General features: G+C 44.6%; 1 protein-coding gene across 1 annotated transcript; it reads left to right on the top strand.

Annotated features, from left to right (window-relative positions):
• Positions 1–2,708: 2,708 nt before the first annotated feature.
• On the top strand, positions 2,709–23,130 carry LOC133243160 (doublesex- and mab-3-related transcription factor C2-like). The gene is made up of 6 exons (XM_061409700.1): positions 2,709–3,049; positions 18,844–19,062; positions 19,146–19,303; positions 19,958–20,094; positions 21,461–21,608; positions 22,584–23,130. Exons 2-6 carry the CDS (start codon positions 18,848–18,850, stop codon positions 22,628–22,630), a joined length of 705 nt encoding a protein of 234 aa, XP_061265684.1. The 5' UTR covers positions 2,709–3,049; positions 18,844–18,847; the 3' UTR covers positions 22,631–23,130.
• Positions 23,131–24,028: the final 898 nt, after the last annotated feature.

The raw sequence follows: 24,028 nt of genomic DNA, 5'->3' as shown, positions 1-24,028 counted from the left end.
GAGTTCCAGAAAAACATCTATTTCTGCTTTACGGACTATGCCAAAGCCTTTGACTGTGTGGATCACAATAAACTGTGGAAAATTCTGAAAGAGATGGGAATACCAGACCACCTGACCTGCCTCTTGAGAAACCTGTATGCAGATCAGGAAGCAACAGTTAGAACTGGACATGGAACAACAGAATGGTTCCAAATAGGAAAAGGAGTACGTCAAGGCTGTATATTGTCACCCTGTTTATTTAACTTATATGCAGAGTACATCATGAGAAACGCTGGACTGAGAGAAACACAAGCTGGAACCAAGATTGCCAGGAGAAATATCAATAACCTCAGATAGGCAGATGACACCACCCTTATGGCAGAAAGTGAAGAGGAACTCAAAAGCCTCTTGATGAAAGTGAAAGCGGAGAGTGAAAAAGTTGGCTTAAAGCTCAACATTCAGAAAACTAAGATCATGGCATCCGGTCCCATCACTTCATGGGAAATAGATGGGGAAACCATGGAAACAGTGTCAGACTTTATTTTTTTGGGCTCCAAAATCTCTGCAGATGGTGACTGTAGCCATGAAATTAAAAGACGCTTACTCCTTGGAAGGAAAGTTATGACCAACCTAGATAGCATATTGAAAAGCAGAGACATTACTTTGCCAACAAAGGTTCGTGTAGTCAAGGCTATGGTTTTTCCTGTGGTCATGTATGGATGTGAGAGTTGGACTGTAAAGAAAGGTGAGCGCTGAAGAATTGATGCTTTTGAACTGTGGTGTTGGAGAAGACTCTTGAGAGTCCCTTGGACTGCAAGGAGATCCAACCAGTCCAATCTGAAGGAGATCAGCCCTGGGAGTTCTTTGGAACGAATGATGCTAAAGCTGAAACTCGAGTACTTTGGCCACCTCCTGCGAAGAGTTGACTCATTGGAAAAGACTCTGATCCTGGGAGGGATTGGGGGCAGGAGGAGAAGGGGACGACCGAGGATGAGATGGCTGGATGGCATCACTGACTTGATGGACGTGAGTCTGAGTGAACTCTGGGAGTTGGTGATGGACAGGGAGGCCTGGCGTGCTGCTATTCATGGGGTCACAAAGAGTCGGACACGACTGAGTGACTGAACTGTACTGAACTGACCAGAGCCTTATACCACCTGGGATTCGTTAATTCTCAAAGGCATTGGGACTCTAAACAACTAAAGGACAATTCCTTCACGTAGCAGGTGCTGTTCAAGCACTTTTTTCCCACTCTGGCCTTGAATAGTGGACTACGTGAGTTAAGAGAAAAGAATGTTTGGCGTGTGCCAGTTATCCTCTTTGATATTGAAGAGCTCTTCCTATATGTTTATCTGCTGCCTGGTAATCTTTGGTGTTGCAACACCTAACAGGGCCTTCATGTGTTGTTGGGTTAAAAGGAACAAATAGGTTCCAACCCCTGGGACAGACTTGCCCTACTGATATTATGTTGCAATACATATCAAGGTCACCTTAGGAAGGCAAAAAAAAAAAAAAAAAACAACCCTCATCATATGAAAATGAATAATCTGCAGTTAGGGACGAAGTTGCCTGTTGGAAGGGCTGTCTTGTGGTGGAGTGGGTGTGCTTGGGAGTTGACTCTATGTATGTGGGGCTAAGAGTTTTTCTTTGGATCTAGAGATTTTTCTTAAGGGTACCTCCCCCATCCCCTTCCATATAACCACTGCGCAGTTGTTCTCAGACATGAAGACTCCCTGTGGTGTCAAGAGAAGAGAGATGTTATTCCTTTCTTATTCCTGGCTTAGTCCTTCCCCATGAGGGTCAGAGCTCTCTGCTGTGGAAAATTCACTCTTTATTGGCTGAAGTCTATTGCAACCATGACCGAGGAGCCAGTGGCACTGCCCCAAGAAGGAGCTAGTACAGCCTTAAAGGGCAAAGTGAGATGCTATCTCCCACCCTTCACCACCCCACCTCCACCACTGACATTCCCCAGTCCACCTGAGGCTGGAGTCAGTGTTGAAAGCTTCATAGTTGTAAAGGTGAAGTGAAAACAGTCCAATGTGCCAGTATTTATTTCAGGCCCAGTGACCGAGAAACTGGGGAAAGTAGGGATGGGTGGCAGCAGAGGGAGCTTGGTCACTGTTCATGAGTCTGTGTCTGTGGGTCCTGAGGTCTCAGCTTCCCAGTGTCTGATATCCTCCCCTAGAAAGGAAAGCAGAGTGACAGTTGAACCTTTGGGAACCCTGGGGGAAGGCAGGCTTGGCCTGGGGCTCTCTAGGTCAAGCAGGAAGGGGAAGCATGTTGGCTTGGCTGTGAGCAGCGAGAGAGGCAGAGGCTGACTCTGAGCCTCTCACCTGAAGGACTGGGTGAAACAGGCCAGGGCTCTCTAGAACTGGCTCCTCCGACACCCTTGGGGACCAGAAGGCTCCCTGAGCAAGCTTGTGCCACTGGATGGGTTCTACATAGTGTCAGATGAAACCACAAATTCCTCAGTGTCTTTAAGCTGGATCTTCGTGTTCTGCAGGAAAAGAGACAGAGAGACAGAGAGGGCGAGAGAGAGCGGCCTCATCCTAATCTCCGTGCCTTCCCTGATATTCACTACCTCATTCAACAAGTAGTATGTGCACTGCAACACTGTTCCAGATGCTGGGGATACAACAGTGACCTCTACGGACCACATCCCAGCCCCAGGGGCTGACATTCCATGACACCAGGGGGAAAGCAGACTTGCCAGGTCAGGAGGTGGAAGGAAGGGCCTGCTTCTAGGAAGGTGTGATGTGTGTGTAGTGACCAACAGGACTTCTTTGAAGAGACCAGCTAAGCTCTTGACTCTGCTGTGTGCAAAGAGGCTGAGGAGCTGGCTCCTCCACATCCTTCCAGCCCCTCTGGCCCCGCCCTGTCTTTCCTCCCTCCTGCAACCCGGTGCAATGTGCTCAAGCAGTGGATACATTTCTGGTATGTGACGTCCCTGCTGTTGTTGTGTGTCTTACTCCCACCCTTCCCTTCTCTCTGTCTCTCTTTTTCTTCTTTCCACTGAACCTCCCAGCAGGCTCAAGCCAGGTTTCTGAGTGCTGAAGAAAGAAAGCAGATGGTGAGTTGTCATTTGGTGGGGATGTGATAGACAGGGGTGTGTATGTGGACCCTCCCCACATTTAGAGTCATAGGATTGTGTACCTAAAAGCCCCAGGGAGGTATATGGGTCCAAATGGGTTATCAAAGAAAGGAGGGTAAACTTGGTGATGGCATCCACAGTCCCAATCAAGACCGGAGTTTTTCCTCTCGGGTGGCAGGGGCCGGGGTGCGGGTTATGTGAGATGCCATGTCTGTGAGACAGTCAGCATCTAGTGGGTAGTGGACAGGTGATTTGGGGCCTGGTGGGTGGGGGGAGGTCTTGGAAAATGTGAGGGACAGAGGGGAAGGGGAAGGGCCTGGCCTGGACTAAGCTGAAAGCAGAACAACTGAGGTGAGTGCTCCTTGTTACCTAGTCCTATGTTATATGAGATTCCATCGTTGATACTTGGATTTTAAGAGAAGCTGCCTAGTTGTGGCCCCTGTTTATCACCTAGAACTATGAGGCTGTGCTCCACTGACTTCAAGGGAGCCCCCTGCAAACAGTAACTGGAAGGAAAAGAGGACGTAGGTGGCCTAAGAGTCTTTATCTGGTTTTTGAAATAATGGTGTTGCTTAGGAAGACATCTTTTATATACATGTGAGGATACAGGACTGATTGATTGTCTTCAGGAGCCTACCGCAGGTCATGGTCTGAGGTTATAAAATGGATGAGGTTCTGTTACTGCTTCAAGTCATTCAGTGGGACAGAAGTCAAAAAAAAAAGAAACAAAAAAGCAAGAAACCCAGGATGATAACAATACAGGGAGATGGCTATGAGAAGATGGAGGAGGGGCAGCCACCAGCCTTGAGAGTTGGAATGGAGTCTTAGAGATTTCCCAGAGAAGGCATGCCTGAAATGAGTGAAGAAAGAAGTTGGCCAGGAAATAGAGAATGGGGAGAGCTATGCAAGCAGTCGCCTGAGACAATAAAGTGCAGATTTTGCAACTGAAAATAAGTAGACTCAGGTTTCTCTTCTAGGGTTTCAGAAGAAAGTCAGTCATGCCACTTAAGTATAGGGGTAAAAAGTGGTGCCACACAGAGATACAGAGCCCTGGATTTTGAGAAGCAAAAGATTTTGAGTATTGTTAACTTTCATGATGGAGAAGGCAATGGCACCCCACTCCAGTACTCCTGCCTGGAAAATCCCATGGATGGAGGAGCCTGGAAGGCTGCAGTCCATGGGGTCGCTGAGGGTCGGACATGACTGAACGACTTCACTTTCACTTTTCTCTTAGATGCATTGGAGAAGGAAATGGCAACCCACTCCAGTGTTCTTGCCTGAAGAGTCCCAGGGATGGGGGAGCCTGGTGGGATGCCGTCTATGGGGTCACACAGAGTCGGACACGACTGAAGTGACGCAGCAGCAGCAACTTTCATGATGGTCCATTGATTATTTATCCTTTATTATTCAGTTTTTGAATGAAAGTTCTACCTAAGATATCTTTGCCTAACCTCATGGCACAAAGGTTTTCTCCCATTATTTTCTTGTAGGTTCACAACTTGCACTTAGCTCTATTATTTATTTTGAGGGCTTTTGCATGCAGTGAGAGGTATTGACGTTTATTGGTGGTTTCCATACGGAGATTCCCTTTCTCCAGCTCTATTAGTTAATTTTCAGTTAATTTAATTATCTTAGCACCTTTTGTCACAAATCAACTGACTATATTTTTGTGTACATCTGTTTCTGGGCTTTCTATTTTATCCACTGATCCATACATCTAGTTTTATGGTAATACCACACTGTCACGACTACTATAGGTTCACATTAAGTCAGGGAATTTGGTACCGTAAGTCCTCCATCTTTGTTCTTTTCCAAATGGCTTTAGCTATTCTACGTCCTTTGCATTTCCATATAAGTTTTAGAAATAACTTTTCATTCTAATTATGATTATGACAAATCGATAGATGAATTACTAGAGACCTGACATCTTAAACCTTCTGGAGTCTTCTGATCCACAAACATAGTATGCTGCTGCTGCTGCTGCTGCTGCTGCTGCTGCTGCTAAGTCACTTCAGTCGTGTCCAACTCTGTGCAACCCCAGAGACGGCAGCCCACCAGACTCCCCCGTCCCTGGGATTCTCCAGGCAAGAACACTGGAGTGGGTTGCCATTTCCTTCTCCAGTGCATGAAAGTGAAAAGTGAAAGTGAAGTCGCTCAGTCGAGTCCGACTCCTAGCGACCCCATGGACTGCAGCCTACCAGGCTCCTCCGTCCATGGGATTTTCCAGGCAAGAGTACTGGAGTGCGGTGCCATCGCCTTCTCCGAAAACACAGTGTATCTCCATTTAATTTGCATCTTCTTTAATTTTTCTTAGCAATATTTAATAGATACCTGTATATGAGTCTTGCAATACTACATTAAGCTTCTTAATAGGTATTTCATTTATTTCAGTGCTATTGTAAGTGATATTTAAGTTTCTTCCATCTCCAATCATTTGTTCCTGGTATGCTGAAATAGAGAGGACTTTTTCCCGTTGAGTTTCTATCCTGTAACCAGGTTAAATGCATATCAGATCTGAGAGATGATTTTGTTTTCTGTAGACTACTAAGTATTTTCTAAGTATTACTAAGTATGATCCCTTTAATGTATTGTTGCATTCAGTTTGTGCCTCTAGGTGTTCTTGCCAAATGCCATCAGGGAAAAGGATTTCAAACTGGGTAAGGTCTGTCAGAGAAAGCCACCCAAGTGAGTCTTCTAGGGAACTACCAGACAGGACAAATAATGACCTGGGAACCTTATCTGGGAACAAGGCTCTGCAGGAGGCCTGTCCCATTTCTGCTCCCTCTGGTGGCTGCCAGGCTGCCGGTTTTCACCATGATTGCAGGCTGTCAGCATTCAAAGCTGAGCTTCCCTTGTGGCTCAGCTGGTGAAGAATCTGCCTGCAATGCAGGAGACCTGGGTTCGATCCCTGGGTTGGGAAGATTCCCTGGAGAAGGGAAAGGCTACCCACTCCAGTATTCGGGCCTAGAGAATTCCATGGACTGTATAGTCCATGGGGTTGCAGAGTTCGACAAGACCTAGAGACTTTCACTTTCACTAAAATTAGTGAGTTTACCGAGTGACCAATTTGCCACATTTACTGGATTTCTTGATTGTCTCGTTAGCAACCTTTACGGGAATAGCTGGGCTTCCCAGATGGTATTAGTGGTAAAGAACCTGCCTGCCAATGCAGGACACATTAGAGACATGGGTTCGATCCCCAGGTGGAGAAGATCCCCTGTGGAAGGCGTGGCAACCCACTGCAGTATTCTTGCCTGGAGAATCCCATGGACAAAGGAGCCTGGTGAGCCACAAGTCTATAGGGTCACAAAGAGTCAGACGCGACTGAAGTGACTTAGCACTGCTGCTGCTGCTGCTAAGTCGCTTCAGTCGTGTCTGACTCTGTGCGACCTCATAGACGGAAGCCCACCAGGCTCCCCGTCCCTGTGACTTAGCACACATGCACAGAAAAAATCATTTTTATTTTAAAGATGAATAATATGTTTCTGAGTATTAACTCAACAAAGTAGATATACCTTAGACATTTGGAAAAATACCCAAAATTAGGGACTGAAAACTTTCCCCATGAAAGGATCGTTCTAACCCAAAATTTGGATTTTACCTATGATGAAACCATTTTAATTATTCCTGATTTATCTGGGAATATTCTGAATGTTATTTTCTATCTTTTCAAGCCACATGGATTTTGTGTGCGTGTGTGTGTGTGTGTGTGTGCATATTTTCAAATAGATTATTAGATAGAACTGCTGGTTTCTTGCATTTATAATTTTTAATCAAAGATGGGTATGTTAAATTCAAAAACTATATTTAATTTTAATTTTAAAAACTGTTATTTTAAGCTGAACTAAAATTAATTAATTTAAATTGATCAGATCAGATCAGTCACTCATTCGTGTCCGACTCTTTGCAATCCCATGAATCACAGCACGCCAGGCCTCCCTGTCCATCACCAACTCCCAGAGTTCACTCAGACTCACGTTTTGAATTTAGATTGAATTTTAAACTTGAATATGAGCTAAAAGTCAAAATTTATATTTAAGTTCATATGGACAACTCTGCTTCTGGGAAGACAGAGTGGATGAACGTTTCCTATTCTTCCCACCAAGTACCACTTAAAACCCTGGTTGCCGTATATAAAATAAACATAAGGCTCTGCAATGTGGGGAGGAGAAGGTGGATCAACTACGGATCTCAGAACCTGAGAAAGGACACGGTGGTGAGTTCCCTGGGTTTTCTTTCTGCATCATGTATCCCAGGCTTGGAGCTGAAGAAGCCGGCTACTGAGAGAAATGCCGAAAGGTGGAGACAAAACAACAGTGACAACAACAGCAGCAGCAGCAATGAAACCCAGCTGAAACAGAAAGAAAAGTCTGCTCTCTCTAATGTAAGGATCAAGAATGACAAGACAGAAAAGGTTTTCTGCATGACTGCTCTACTCCAGCCAAGCAGTATGGAAAGGAAAAAAAAAAAAAGGATTGTGGCCTGCCCGCCCCCTCGCCGCCCCTCCTCCCCGCCCCCGCCACCCCTCCCCCGCTTCCACCCCGCCAAGCCAGCGAACATCTAGCAGGGTATCTAGAATTCCACGTTTTACTGGCGGGAACAGGAGCCACCTTCCCCTCTTCACCAGGTCCCTGGAAATCAAACACATGGAGATTCTGGAATTATACCTCCACTTGGCAGTAAGATGGCAATCCTCCCCATCCCTGCTGGGATGATTTCAATACTTTCACCACCACTCAGTAGTAAGGAGGCCGCTCAATCCGTGGGCTAAAGAAAAGTTTCCCAGCACATTAAGAGATGGCTTGAACTAAATGGAGATGATTACAAACCATACCCAAATTTGTGGGATGAAGCTAAAGCATTGCTGGAAGGGAAATTTACACCAGTAAAGGCTTACATTATGGAAAGGGAAACGCACCAAGTCAATAATCTAAGTTCTCACCTCAGGAAACTAGAAGCAGCAGCAAAATAAATCCAAAGCAAACAGAAGGCAGGGGATACAGAAGATGACCCCAGTAATCAATGGAATTGAAAACAGAAAAACAACAGAGAAAATCAAGGAAACAAAAATCTCAGTTTTTGAAAAGATCAATAAAACTTACAAACCTCCAGCGAGTCTGACAAACTAAACCGCAGTGATTCACTGCATTTACTGAATGACTTCAGTGACTATGTTCGTGAAATAGTCTATTTTAGAAACCACGTGTAAAATAGATAAACCAGTGCAAGCTTGATGCATGAAGCAGGGCACCCAAAGCCACTGTTCTGTGACAACCTAGAGGGATGAGGTGGGGGTGGGGGGATGTGGCGGGGGACAGAGGTGGGAAGGGTGTTCAGGATGGAGGGGACACACCTATGGCCGATTCATATTGATGTATGACAAAACCCGTCACAATACTGTAAAGTAAATTTCTGACATAACAGCTGGATTGATGTCCTTCATACAGAAACTATTTGAGGTAACATTGTTTTGTAATTAGCTCAAATTCTTTTCTAAGTGATAGAAATAATTGCCTGACATCTACTCCACAAGTTCAAAATTTTTAGGCTATAATCATATCTTTGCAGATTGCAAAGTCCTTGGAGAGAAAAATGTACCTAAAATATTAATTGGCCAAGGTTTCATGCAGCATGACTCATGAGAAGAAGGTATTTGAAAAGTAAGGTGTTTGAAATGCTTTCCTGGTTTGAATCAATTGCTCTTTCACGTTGTTGGAAAGGTCCTGTATTATATGGGCTTAGTTGCAGATCTTAGGCTTTTAGTAAAATGATGTATATGGTCCTGCAATTCTCTAACATACGTTCTGTAACTGTAATAAAATGCATTTATTTTTATTTGTTTTCTATGTGCTGTGCTTAGTCACTCAGCCATGTCTGACTCTCTGCGACACATTGGACTGTAGCCCACCGGGCTCCTCTGTCCATGGGATTTTTCAGGCAAGAATATTGGAGTGGTTGCCATTTCCTTCTCCACGGGATCTTCCCAACCTGGGGACTGAACTCGTGTCTCCAGTGTCGCCTGCATTGCAGGTGGATTGTTTACCTGCTGAGCCATTGGGGAAGCCCTATTTACTTATTTCTTTATATTTTACTATATCTCCATTTAAAATGTCTGTGTGTGTGAGAGAGAGTGAGTGCATAAGTGTGTGCTTGCGCCCAGGATCCAAGCTACTTTATAGCGGCAAAATTTATAACCCAGGTTCTCTTAATAATTGTTAAAAACTGTTTCTAGTTGTTGCTGAACAGTTACTTCCGATTTCAGGCAACAGATCTTGTCATTCTCTTTGGACTGTTAGAGGAAATTCTTTTTGAATTCGTCTTATATTTGCTTACATTTCTCTTCGTATTGTTCACTTTGTTTTCTTCATATTTCTTTGAACACAGCAAATAAATCGCTTTTCCTCTTTATTTTGTTGTTGCAAACACAGCAACCGCAGCAACAACAACAATGGAAGGGGTTGGAGGCTGAGGTGCTCAACTTTACAGCAAAATGCCCACTAATTAAAAGTAGACAGGAATTTCTAGAAAACAGAAATAGAGTATAGCCATGTTTCCAACCACCAAAGCAATAATCAAACCAGACCCAGAGCACTGAATAAAAGCTAAGGCCAAGAGGTGAGAATGTTTTTCGAGAACAGACTACCCACATGGTATCAGAATATCATGCCACAGACTGCTTACATATACGGCAAAACCAATACAATATTGTAAAGTTAAAAAATCAAATCAAATCAAAAAGGTACCTTTACCGTGAAATGATCTCTACAACAACCCCTTAAATAAGTGATCAGACTCAGTAATGCCAACTGTAGCAATGACAGCTAGACACACTGAACTTGGGGGCCTACAGATGTGAGGCTCATGACCTATTTAATATACTTGCCAAGAATATTAAATCTGAAGACATAAATCTAAACAAGAGGAAAATATCAGGCAAACGCATACTGTGGACACTTTACAAGCAAACGAGCCTAGGCGCCATGACATGAAAATGTCATTGCCGTGGAAGATTGGAGTTGAGGGACTGTTTGGGACTGCAGGATACTAAAGAGACATGACAACTGAGTGCAGTGTGTGATCCTTGATTGAACTGTGGATCCTCAAAAGGATATTATTGGGACAATTGGGGAAATTTGACTATGGACTCTATATGGACTCAGATGACACTATCACCTCATTGTTAAATTCCTTCGACATGATAGCAGTACTGTGGTCAGACGGGAGAGCATCCTAGTTCTTAGGAGACAAGTTCTGAAGTAATTGGATGAAGTGTTTGGAACTGTTACGTGGTTAAGCAAAAAAGAAGAAAAAGAGAGCGAGAAAGCAATGGGATAGTAGGAATCTAGGTAAAAGAATGCTTACTCTTTATGCATTTTCAAAATAAAAAGCTGAGGAAAATGGATTGCTCGTATTTTAGAGTTATGAATTGAAATATTTCCCAATAAAAATAAGAAAATTTCTGATGCTTTCTTGAAAATAGTCTGGGAGAGGGGTAGAGGAGAAGATATATGCGAATCGAGTTTGGCTATAAGTTGTTGCTGGTTGCAGTTGGGTGATGGGATAATCGGAGGTTCCTTCACTGTTCTCTCGCGTACAATGGTTCTCAAAGTGTGGTTCCCTCCCAACAGCACCTGCATCACCAAGGAACTTGTCAGAAAAGGAAACTCTGGGTCCCACTCCAGAACTTTTAATCTGAGACTATAGATATGGAGCTCAGCGATCTGTGCTTTAACAAGCTCTCTGTGTGATTCTGCCGCAAGTTCCCATTCCAGGACCACAGCTCTACTGTCATGAACTTGGAGATTGAAAATTTGTATACAAGCTCTATTTGCAAATGTTTGAAATCATCCACAGTATAATTTTTTTTAATGTATTTATTTTTTATTGAGGGATAATTGATTTCCAGAATTTTGCTGTTTTCTGTCAAACCTCAACATGAATCAGCCATCAGATCAGATCAGATCAGTCACTCAGTCGTGTCCAACTCTTTGCGACCCCATGAATTGCAGCACGCCGGGCCTCCCCGTCCCTCACCAACTCCCGGAGTTCACTCAGACTCACATCCTTTGAGTCGGTGATGCCATCCAGCCATCTCATCCTCTGTCGTCCCCTTCTCCTCCTGCCCCCAATCCCTCCCAGCATCACAGTCTTTTCCAATGAGTCAACTCTTCACATGAGGTGGCCAAAGTCCTGGAGTTTCAGCTTTAGCATCATTCTTTCCAAAGAACTCCCAGGGCTGATCTCCTTCAGAATGGACTGGTTGGATCTCCTTGCAGTCCAAGGGACTCTCAAGAGTCTTCTCCAACACCACAGTTCAAAAGCCTCAATTCTTCAGCGCTCAGCCTTCTTCACAGTCCAATTCTCACATCCATACATGACAACAGGAAAAACCATAGCCTTGACTAGATGAACCTTTGTTGGGAAAGTAGTGTCTCTGCTTTTGAATATGCCATAGGTATACATATATCCTGTCCCTTTTGAAACTCCCTCCCATCTCCCTCCCCACTCCACCCCTCTAGGTTGATACAGAGCCCCTATTTCAGTGTCCTGAGCCATACAGCAAATTCTGGCTGGCTATCTCTTTTATATATGGTAATGTATGTTTCCATGTTACTCTTTCCATACATCTACCCTTTCCTCCCCTCTCCCCATCACAGTAAAAATTTTTTTAAGCAAATAAAACAGGCCTCCTAGCTTAGTGGTCAACCTAGATTAGTGGTCAGGTTTTAATGAAAAGTTTCAAGACAGATCACACTAATCTTACCTGAACACTGCCAGAGGATAGCAAAGAGGGCAATTAAGTTGCTCCACTTAGTCTATGAGACTAGAAAACCTTGACCCTGGAACCAGCAATTATGCTCTGAGGAGAGAAACATCAAGTCAATCTTGCTCATGAACAGAAGGCAGGCAAATTCCAGGCAAAACTTTAGCAAAGTGAACCCACCAGTGTACACAAAAGATGATACACTGTGATGTATAGCTACGTCTATCCTAGGAGAGCAAATCTGGTGGAAGGGGGCATGAGAGAGGTTTGGGTCTTGCTAATATATTCTGCTGCCTGCTCCAGGTGCTAACTGAATGCGTATGTTTAATTTTTGAAAACTCACTAAGATGCACATGTACGATTTTGATTCTTTCTTGATTATAAGATATACTTCACTAAAAAATTTGAAAGAAATCTTATAAATAATCCTCATTATATTAACAGATCCAAATGAATAGAGCCCTGATCATTTCAATAGAGGCCCCCAAATTAAAACCCAATTATCTATTCATGATTTTTAAGACAAACTTATTAAACTAGAAATATAAGGATGCTCCTTAATCTGATAAAGGGAAAGAAGGAAAGAAAAAGAGAGAGGAGGGAGAGAGAGAGAGAGGAAGAAAAAGAAACAAAAGTGAGAAGGAAAAAATAAAGGAGAAAGGGAGGAAAGACAGAAAAAGGAGGAAGAGAGAATAAAAGAAAGAAAGTAAACAATGAAACAAACACAGAAAGCCCATTTTAATATGGAAATGTTGGCAACATTCTGTTTAATATTAGGAACAACCCAAAGATGCCCAATTTTGCCATCTCCATTTGACCTGGTAGTGGATGTCCTAGCCAGCCAGTAAGAAACTTGTAAACTCACAGATTCACAGAAAACTGCAGACCACCTCTAGACACATGATAAAATGTCACAGAGTTTAGCATGGTGGCTGACTTTAAGATCGAGATATATATATATCTTATATATCATATATATATATATCATATATATATATATATATATATATACACAAGTCAAATGGATTTCTATAAATTAGAAAGAGATAGAAAATGTCATTTTGAACAGATATCAAGCACCAGAGCAACATGGTTCCAGAGTATCTTGAAAGTGCAAGTCGCTCAGATCACGTCTGACTCTTTGCGACCCCATGGACTGTAGCCCACCAGGCTTCTCTGTCCTTGGGATTCTCCAGGCAAGAATCCTGGAGTGGTTTGCCATTTCCTTCTCCAGGAGATCTTCCCGTCCCAGGGAATGAACCTGGGTCTCCCGCATTGCAGGCAGATTCTTTACTGTCTGAGCCACCAGGGAGTATCTAGGGATAAATACAAAAAGGAGGTACAAAATCTGAACGTAAAAAAGATAAACACTAAGCTGAAGGATTCCAACGTTAAAGAAGAGCCACAAAAATAGAGAGCCATTCCATGTTGGTGACTAGGAAGGCTGAATATCATAAAGATAGTCAATTCTCCCTTAACTGATCCACAGATTCAATGAAAATGTAATCCAAATCTACCGCAGATGAGTTTTCAGGGAACACGACATGCTGATCCTGACATTTACATTTTTGAGTTTAGGAAGGACAAAAGGCAAAGAATAGCAAAGATGTGCCTGGAAATGATGAATAAGGTGTGAGGACTTGTCCCACCGGAGATCAAGATGTCTTACTAACAGATAAAAATTAAGAGAGTGTAGTACTGGCCCAGGAATAGATTGACTTATCTGTGGAACAGAACAGGGAACTCAGAGACACAAATGAAGACCAAAATGACTCCACACACTGCCCATTGTTCCCTGGGGCTGCAAAATCGGATTTCGAATTGAGAATCCCTGACATAGGAATTGATGCTTTTGAACTGTGGTGTTGGAGAAGACTCTTGAGAGTCCCTTGGACTGCAAGGAGATCCAACCAGTCCATTCTGAAGGAGATCAGCCCTGGGATTTCTTTGGAAGGACTGATGCTAAAGCTGAAACTCCAGTACTTTGGCCACCTCATGCGAAGAGTTGACTCACTGGAAAAGACTGATGCTGGGAGGGATTGGGGGCAGGAGGAGAAGGGGACGACAGATGGCATCACTGACTCGATGGACGTGAGTCTGAGTGAACTCCGGGAGTTGGTGACGGACAGGGAGGCCTGGTGTGCTGCGATTCATGGGGTCGCAAAGAGTTGGACACGACTGAGTGACTGAACGGAACTGAACTGAACTGACTGACATAGGAATACGGAGGGATCTTAAAAACACAGGCTGAATTTTGTAAAAGTAATTTACAGAATACCAAGGATGCCTGTTTAAAATGCTCGCATATACAGTATTTCACAGGGCTTCCCAGGTGGCACTAGTGGCAAAAATCCTCCTGTCAATGCAGGAGACTTAAGAGAAATAGGTTGAGTTTTTATCATAAATGGATGTTGAATTTTGTCAAAGGCTTTCTCTGCATCTATTGAGATAATCATATAGCTTTTATTTTTCAATTTGTGAATGTGGTGTATTACATTGATTGACTTGCGGATATTGAAGAATCCTTGCATCCCTGGGATAAAGCCTACATGGTCATGGTGTATGATCTTTTTAATGTGTTGTTGGATTCTGATCGCTAGAATTTTGTTAAGGAGTTTTGCATCTATGTTCATCAGTGATATTGGCCTGTAGTTTTCTTTCTTTGTGGGATCTTTGTCAGGTTTTGGTATTAGGGTGATGGTGGCCTCATAGAATGAGTTTGGAAGTTTACCTTCCTCTGCAATTTTCTGGAAGAGTTTGAGCAGGATAGGTGTTAGCTCTTCTCTAAATTTTTGGTAGAATTCAGCTGTGAAGCCGTCTGGACCTGGGCTTTTGCTTGCTGGAAGATTTTTGATTACAGTTTCAATTCACATGCTTGTGATGGGTCTGTTAAGATTTTCTATTTCTTCCTGGTCCAGTTTTGGAAAGTTGCACTTTTCTAAGAGTTTGTCCATTTCTTCCACGTTGTCCATTTTATTGGCATATAATTGTTGATAGTAGTCTCTTATGATCCTTTGTATTTCGTGTTGTCTGTTGTGATCTCTCCAGTTTCATTTCTAATTTTATTGATTTGATTTTTCTCCCTTTGTTTCTTGATGAGTCTGGCTAATGGTTTGTCAGTTTTATTTATCCTTTCAAAGAACCAGCTTTTGGCTTTGTTGATTTTTTCTATGGTCTCTTTTGTTTCTTTTGCATTTATTTCTGCTCTGATAACATGATCCTCTACATAGAAAACCTTAAAGACTCCACCAGAAAATTACTAGAACTAATCAATGATTATAGTAAAGTTGCAGGATATAAAATCAACACACAGAAATCCCTTGCATTCCTATACACTAATAATGAGAAAACAGAAAGAGAAATTAAGGAAACAATTCCATTCACCATTGCAACGGAAAGAATAAAATACTTAGGAATATATCTACCTAAAGAAACTAAAGATCTATATATAGAAAACTATAAAACACTGGTGACAGAAATCAAAGCGGACACTAATAGATGGAGAAATATACCATGATCATGGATTGGAAGAATCAATATAGTGAAAATGAGTATACTACCCAAAGCAATTTATAGATTCAATGCAATCCCTATCAAGCTACCAACAGTATTCTTCACAGAGCTAGAACAAATAATTTCACAATTTGTATGGAAATACAAAAAACCTCGAATAGCCAAAGCTATCTTGAGAAAGAAGAATGGAACTGGAGGAATCAACCTACCTGACTTCAGGCTCTACTACAAAGCCACAGTTATCAAGACAGTATGGTACTGGCACAAAGACAGAAATATTGATCAATGGAACAAAATACAAAGCCCAGAGATAAATCCACGCACATATGGACACCTTATCTTTGACAAAGGAGGCAAGAATATACAATGGATTAAAGACAATCTCTTTAACAAGTGGTGCTGGGAAAACTGGTCGACGACTTGTAAAAGAATGAAACTAGGACACTTTCTAACACCATACACAAAAATAAACTCAAAATGGATTAAAGATCTCAACGTAAGACCAGAAACTATAAAACTCCTAGAGGAGAACATAGGCAAAACACTCTCCGACATACATCACAGCAGGATCCTCTATGACCCACCTCCCAGAATATTGGAAATAAAAGCAAAAATAAGCAAATGGGACCTAATTAACCTTAAAAGCTTCTGCACAACAAAGGAAACTATTAGCAAGGTGGAAAGGCAGCCTTCAGAATGGGAGAAAATGATAGCAAATGAAGCAACTGACAAACAACTAATCTCAAAAATATACAAGCAACTCCTACAGCTCAACTCAAGAAAAATAAATGACCCAATCAAAAAGTGGGCCAAAGAACTAAATAGACATTTCTCCAAAGAAGACATACAGAGGGCTAACAAACACATGAAAAGATGCTCAACATCACTCATTATCAGAGAAATGCAAATCAAAACCACTATGAGGTACCATTTCACGCCAGTCAGAATGGCTGCAATCCAAAAGTCTACAAGCAATAAATGCTGGAGAGGGTGTGGGGAAAAGGGAACCCTCTTACACTGTTGGTGGGAATGCAAACTAGTACAGCCACTATGGAGAACAGTGTGGAGATTCCTTAAAAAACTGGAAATAGAACTGCCTTATGACCCAGCAATCCCACTGCTGGGCATACACACTGAGGAAACCAGAAGGGAAAGAGACACGTGTACCCCAATGTTCATCGCAGCACTGTTTATAATAGCCAGGACATGGAAGCAACCTAGATGTCCATCAGCAGATGAATGGATAAGAAAGCTGTGGTACATATACACAATGGAGTATTACTCAGCCATTAAAAAGAATACATTTGAATCAGTTCTAATGAGGTGGATGAAACTGGAGCCTATTATACAGAGTGAAGTAAGCCAGAAAGAAAAACACCAATACAGTATACTAACGCATATATATGGAATTTAGAAAGATGCTAACAATAACCCTGTGTACGAGACAGCAAAAGAGACACTGATGTATAGAACAGTCTTATGGACTCTGTTGCAGAGGGAGAGGGTGGGAAGATTTGGGAGAATGGCATTGAAACATGTATAATATCATGTATGAAACGAGTTGCCAGTCCAGGTTCGATGCACGATACTGGATGCTTGGGGCTAATGCACTGGGACGACCCAGAGGGAGGGTATGGGGAGGGAGGACGGAGGAGGGTTCAGGAAGGGGAACACATGTATACCTGTGGCGGATTCAATTTGATATTTGGCAAAACTAATACAGTTTGTAAAGTTAAAAATAAAATAAAATAAAAAAAAAAAAGAGAGGGACATAGGTTGGATGCCTGGATCGGGAAGATCCCATGCAGAAGGAAATGGCAACCCACTCCAGTATTCTCGCCTGCAGAACGTCATGGACAGAGGAGCCTGGTGGGCTATATAGTCCATAGGCTCTCAAAAGAGTCGGACATGACTGAAGAAACTTAGCACACAGTATTTCACATCCAAAAAGCAAAGAGTTTGGGAAACAAGGTTTGGGGAGCACAAAGCTCCACTTCAGTTCTGGAGTCGAATGGCAGGCCCAGTAAAGCCACCCAGCAGGAGGAGAAGTGCAAGGGAGTTGAAGAGAGCGCAGGGCTTTTGTCGTGACCTTCAGACGAACTTGAAGCTCATTGGTCACTGACCACAGCGGTGGGAAGTGAAAAGCAGAGCTGGAAGCTCACTGTCTTTTGAAGGAAGGGCGGGAAAGGGACTGAGAGCTGGGTCTTCCCTCGGGCCTCCTGTCCCAATAGATTGATCCTGACCTGCTGGGGGCTGGGGTAACCATAGACTGGCATCAGGAACAGGACCCTCATTCTCCGCATCATTTCTTTCCTCCCTCCCTCCCGCTCTGGATCCCCAGTCCCTCTTCTCTCCTCCACCTCCGCAGGGTACCTCGGATCCCACCCCGCCCCACCCCTCCCCCCACTCCACACCCCACACCGCATCCCTCCTTGGCTGAAGTCCTGTGAGATGATCGCTTGCTCCAGACTCCTGACCCCTGGCCTCTGGCCGCTGGGGCAGGGCTTCTGTCCCCCCACCCGCACCCCCGCCACCTCATGATTCTGAGGTGGGGGTGACAGGGAATGGTTGGGTAAGCTGAGAGCAGGGAGGTGGCGAACTCTGGGTTTGGCAGGAGGGGAAGCTGTGCTCAAGCATAATTGTTGAAGGTGTTGGAGAGGAGCTGGGAAGATTGTTGGGAGGCTGAGGAGGGGATGCACGGGTTGCATGAAAGCAGAGAGGGTGTGCTGCTGCAAGAAAACAATTAGTGCAGTGAGGAGTTGGCTGTTGACTAGATCAGCGTCTGGCGTTCAATAGGGGGCTCAACAAACATCTACTTGGTAAGTCGATGAGGGGATGAATGAAAGTAATCATTGAAAGAAGGGCTTGAGATGCAGCAGGAGTATAGGATTTCACGATATGATATGATTTCGGGGTGTCACTTTAAAGAGGGAGCACGAAAACAATTAAGATTTTGATAGAGTGCAAGAAAAAATTGGAATGGAAGATGAGAGGAAAATTGAATGTAGGGCATACATGAGACCAATAATAGAATTGAGTGCAGGACATAAGAATCATGAGCAGGGAGTGGATGAATGCAGGAGGCGAGGAAGACAATTGTGGAAAGGGATGCCAGGAATAATAGTTGGGCATAGCAGAATACAGGATGATAAACATGAGACACGGAAGTAGTATTTGTTGAAGGAGGCACGAGAGTGCATGTGTATGCCTGAAGGGGTCAGGGGTCCATGGGAAGTGAAGGTAAGCAGGGGGGAGTAATAATTGGATTGGAAGTATACAGGACCCACGCCCAGAGTTTCTTGGAACTGGCCTATATGTGAGTGGGGCTTCCTGGGAAGGAGGCTACATGAGCAAGAAGAGAGGGTGCAATCTCATTTCAGCAGTGAGCTGGATGGAGAAGAATCCAGCCACCTCAGATGGGGTTTTCCAGGGGCAGAGGAAGTACGTAGCGGGTAGGGGATCATGTGGCCACTCTGACCTCCACTCCTTGCCCTAGAACCATGGATCCCAATGAAATGCCTGGTATGCCCTCCTGCCTCCCCGACTCCACCCCTGGACTTGAGACCGGAGCCCCACGTGGCATTGAACTTGGCCCCAGAGGATCTATACGTCGCTGTGCCCGCTGCCACAACCATGGCATCACTGACCAAATCAAGGACGAGGAGCACCTCTGCCTCTTCCAGGCCTGCAAGTGTCACAAATGTGTTCTCTCCTCGTGAGTATGGCATCTGACAAGGGCAGGGGAGGAGGCCTCCTCTAAAGGTGACTGACCTTAGACCCACAATCCTCCCACTTTAGGGAACACGACAGCATCTTGCCTGCTGAACGTGACTTGAAGATGGACCAGGGGCCACACCTAAGGAGGCGCCCGACTCGAGGACGGATCAGGGGTGGGACTACCTCTCCCAGAGCTCGCAGCCGTGGCAAGAAGTCGGGCACTCAAGCAAGAGTCCCCGGTGAGTGTCTCTGGCCAGGGAGGGAGTTGGCGTTTCGGGTGTAGGGAGCATGAGTAGTTCTGTCAGCAGTCCTACCACCCAGTTTCTATGTGGCTTTCCTCCTTGGGAAAGTTACTCTTCAGGCCTTAGCTCCCCCAACTATAAAAATGCCATCAGTATTATCTACCAAGTGTTGGTGGGAAGGAGAGATCTGGGAAATCAAAAAGGGTCTAGAGGGGGACAGGTTGGGGATGAGGTAGAGTGGGATGGGGCCAGAGGGTAAGGCTCACCTAAGGTGTCCCCAGTGTCTCACAGTTGGGAAGGAGAACATCACACCTCAGCTCGAGGCTCACCCCTGTGCAATCCCTGAGGAGGAGTCTGGGGCCAGTGTGGGAAGCTCTGACCTCAGCCACTGCTCAGAGCCCTATCTGTGTCCTGAAGACCTGGGTACCATCTCTAACCCTACTACAACTTGCCATATGACCCTGAGGGAAAACTACTTCTCTACGGATCTCATAGTCTTCAGTCCCAAAATGAAGAAGAGGACTAGGTGGTCTTGAAGGTCTTCTCAGCTCTGGCATTCCGGGCTCCTATCCTTGCCCCAAAATATGCCCACATCTCCTCTCCATGGCCGGCTTGGTTCCTGGCTCCAACCTGTGCTCTCTGTTCCTGCAGACAATCTTCGAAGGCGCTCTGCTGCTCGGTCAAGTCCTGGACTCTTTGTCTCTGTCCTGGACTCCAGCACCCTTGAAGAAGCAACTAACAATTTCTCTTTTGAGGAAGTCGCACAGATCCCCTGCCCTGCCCAGCAGGCGAGTAGAGTGAGAAAGACCATGGGGCTACTTGTATATTGTGTTACTGAGTGTCCAAACCTTCTGCTTAAGGCTCTGGAGCTAGAAGGAGGAGATGGAGGCAGTACAGGGCAACTGGGGGCGGGGGGCGAGGTGGAGGAAGGGGAGGAGGAGCAGGCATCTCAGACTTAGGGGCTCTCTCAGCTCTGCCATTCCCAATCTGTGAGACTTTGGACACGTGACTTTACATATCCGAGCCTCTATTTCCTACCAGTGTGCTGAGAGGGGACAGTATTCTACACCTATAGAGAACTGCCGACTCATTGGAAAAGACCCTGATGCTGGGAAAGATTGAGGGCAGGAGAAGGGGGTGACAGAGGATGAGATGGTTGGATGGCATCACCGACTCAGTGGACATAAGCTTGAGCAAACTCGAGGAGATAGTGAAGGACAGGGAAGCCTGCCATGCTGCAGTCCGCGGGGTCACAAAGAGTCAGACATGATTTAGCAACTGAACAACAACAGCAACATAGCATTGCAAAGAGGACTAGCACAGGGCCTGCCACATCACAGGCCTTTGACAAGTGGAGGCTGTTATTCCACATGAAACAAACAGATGGGAGAGAAGCTTCTGCTGAGAAGGGGAGCCATAATGGTGAGGGACACCATCTTGCCCAGGCCAGAGTCTAATAACCATCAGAGAAAGTGTCCTGGAGATGAGTCAAGCTGGCCCTTCAAGCCCCTTGGGGATTGGGGAATATAGGGGCAAGAACCAGTCCCTGGACAGGAACAGTAAGCACGTCTCTCCAGGTGCCTCGCAGATTAAAATGCAGACACCTCTGATGTCCCATAGCACGGGTATACCTGTGGTGGATTCATTTCGATATTTGGCAAAACTAATACAATATTGTAAAGTTTAAAAATAAAATAAAATTTAAAAAAATAAAATAAAAAAGCTGAGAGGAATTAGTGTCTCTGGAAAGATACAGGAAAAAAAAAAAAAAAAATGGAAAAGAGGACAGGCCAGGCAGGGGAAGCGACTTGTCTAAGCCACAACACCTAATGGCCATTCAGACTCCCACATGCAGATATTGTAAACTCTCGGCCCCCTCCTCACTGGTAGTATGTGCCTGCCAAAGGGATAAATCCCCTGGTCTCTCCTTTCCTTGTTCCTAGACACTCAACTCTGATCCTCCAGCCCCATGCCACCCTTAACCCCCTTCTACTGCAGCCACAGAGTCTGGGGAGATTGTGGGGTCCAGAACCCTGGCAGGGGCCAAGCTTAGTGAAGGAGAAGAGCAGAAGGCCTCGGGGTAGCTGGGGACTGAAGGGGCATTGAGGGAGTGTGGGTTCCCAGCTCCCATTCTCTCACATCCTTTGTTTTCAGGCTCCCGAAGCTTCCAACCAGGCCTCGGTTTCTGCCTCCTCAGAGTGGCAGCAAAAACTGGAAGCAGCCCAGGCTCTGCTGACTCTGAAAAGATCTTCCTGGGCCCCTTCTGGCTCCATCTCTGTGCCCCAGCCCTGCGTTGCTCCAGGTAGCCTGGTCTTTGAAAGGAGAACAAGGGGTTGGGGACAGTTGGGAAATGGGAGGCTGTTGTGGTAAGCAGGGGCTAACTGGGAAGTCAGAGTTGGAGGGAGGAAGGGGGTTGAACTTCTCTGGACCCAGGCTGCCAAGCTCCTCAGTCGGACTCTCGAAGTGGCAGTAGATGGTTGTTCAGAGAATCACTGAGCGTTTGTTGAGCATTGTGCTCAAAAGCAAATGCTCACTGCCCCGATGTCAAGAAATAAGGAAACTGAGTCCCTGAGAATGGCAGGGACTTACCAAGGGCATGCAGCATATCAAGTGGAAGAATCAGGTCTCCTGACTCCCAGTCCAGAGTTTTCTACCCAGACTCCTGCAGTCTGCTGTGATCTGGGGAGGACGTGTATAGGTGATAAGTGTCTGGTAGAGAAGATCTAGTTCCTGCCTTCAGGGAGCTTCCAGTCTTGATGTGGAGCCTGGATGCCTCCACAGGTCATGTTTTGGGGCTGAATCTCAATGATGAGCCTGGAGAAGAAGGGCAGAGGAGAGCTAGACACCTGGGAAGGCTGAGGGGGAAGGCTGGGCACTACCAGATCAAAATGGACTGTGATATGGAGTGTGAGTGAAGCAGGCAACCCTGGAGGAACTGCTAGAACGCGATGGAAGAGATGAGCGGGGAGAGGCTACCAGTCACGGAGGTCTGCCTGCCAGGCTTAAGAGGTTTGGCCAGCAACTGTGGGTGATGAGGGACCAAGGAATGTCTGAACTAGAGAGGAGCATGTTTGGAGACCCTGGGCTTGACAAAAGAAATGTGGCTGCTGTGATGGAGGGATTGGAGGAAGCGAGAATTGAGATGGGCAAATCAAGGGAGTTCTGTGCAATATAGTCCAAGGCGACACAGCTTTGACTGGGTGGAACAAAAAGAGGGGAGAGCTGGGAGGACAAATGGATGTGACCTGGCCCTGACCCTTTTTTTGTGTGTTGACAGCTCCTGATGAAGATAAAGGACCTCAGCCTTCTAGCCCCTCTCTTTGACCTAGGCCGGCCATCTCCATTTCTCTGCCTATTGGTCACCTGGGGTGCATCTCCCTCTTGAACTAGAAGCCCAGAAGTGGGAAACTCATTAGAATGCTGTATATTTATGCATTTGCAAAATGCTTAATGTCCAAAATTCTTACTGTATTTAAAAAAAAAAAAAGCGTTTAGGCTCTTTTATAAGTTTTAGGTGCTTTTTATTATATGGGACAATTCCTTGACTGAGGGTGGATATTCCTCTACCTCCATCCTTTACTCTCTTGGATCCTGGGGTCTTATAATGTCTCTTATGAAAACAGGGTTTTGCAATCTAAGCTCATCAGTCTCTAAGTAGGGTTCTGTGTGAGTTCATCTGTTCATCAGCCAGAGGTTATTTTGATTCATGATACCCGCATGCTCATGTACTTATCCACGCATCTGAAAATCTGAGGATGTTTTCATTTTGTGTCTAGGTTTGTGTATGTGTGAAAATAATAAACCTTCATTGTAAGGCACTGAAATATTGGTGTTGCTTGTTACCACAGTATAACCTAGAGTACCCTGAGTTTACCATGTTCAATTCACTTTTCAAAGGGACAGTCACTTTCCTCAATAACTGGGATTTCTTAACATGGTTGTTAAGGAAATGGTAGAGAAAAAAAAATGGGTAGGAGATTTACTCATTCAGCAAGTAAGTGCCTACACCCTGCCTGGCAATGACTGCTTCCAGTTGTCCAGAAGGCCACAAATTCAGATGTCTGCAGGATCAAGCAGATTATATAAATGAGTAGAGCAAGCCAGATGGGGCCTGGCCAACTGAGAGTGCATGCTCTACCTAAGGGAGCAGCTGTCACTTGGCTCTAGCCAAGTGCTGCCCTACAGGAATGCAGACTCATTGTTGCCACATCTCTTGATAAATCTAGCCTTGGTAAATTCAAAAAAATAGAAATCATTCCAAGCATCTTTTCTGACCACAATGCAGTACGATTAGATCTCAATTACAGGAGAAAAACTATTAAAAATTCCAACTAATGGAGGCTGAACAACACGCTGCTGAATAACCAACAAATCACAGAAGAAATCAAAAAATAAATCAAAATTTGCATAGAAACTAATGAAAATGAAAACACAACAACCCAAAACCTACGGGACACTTTAAAAGCAGTCCTAAGGGGAAAGTTCATAGCAATACAGGCATACCTCAAGAAACAAGAAAAAAGTCAAATAAATAACCTAACTCTACACCTAAAGCAACTAGAAAAGGAAGAAATGAAGAACCCCAGGGTTAGTAGAAGGAAAGAAATCTTAAAAATTAGGGCAGAAATAAATGCAAAAGAAACAAAAGAGACCATAGCAAAAATCAACAAAGCCAAAAGCTGGTTCTTTGAAAGGATAAATAAAACCGACAAACCATTAGCC

The sequence above is a fragment of the Bos javanicus genome, chromosome X (assembly GCF_032452875.1).
Source record: "Bos javanicus breed banteng chromosome X, ARS-OSU_banteng_1.0, whole genome shotgun sequence".
Classification (NCBI taxonomy): Eukaryota; Metazoa; Chordata; class Mammalia; order Artiodactyla; family Bovidae; genus Bos; species Bos javanicus.
Note: the sequence above shows the minus strand (reverse complement) of the source record. Positions and strands in the feature narration are given on the sequence as shown.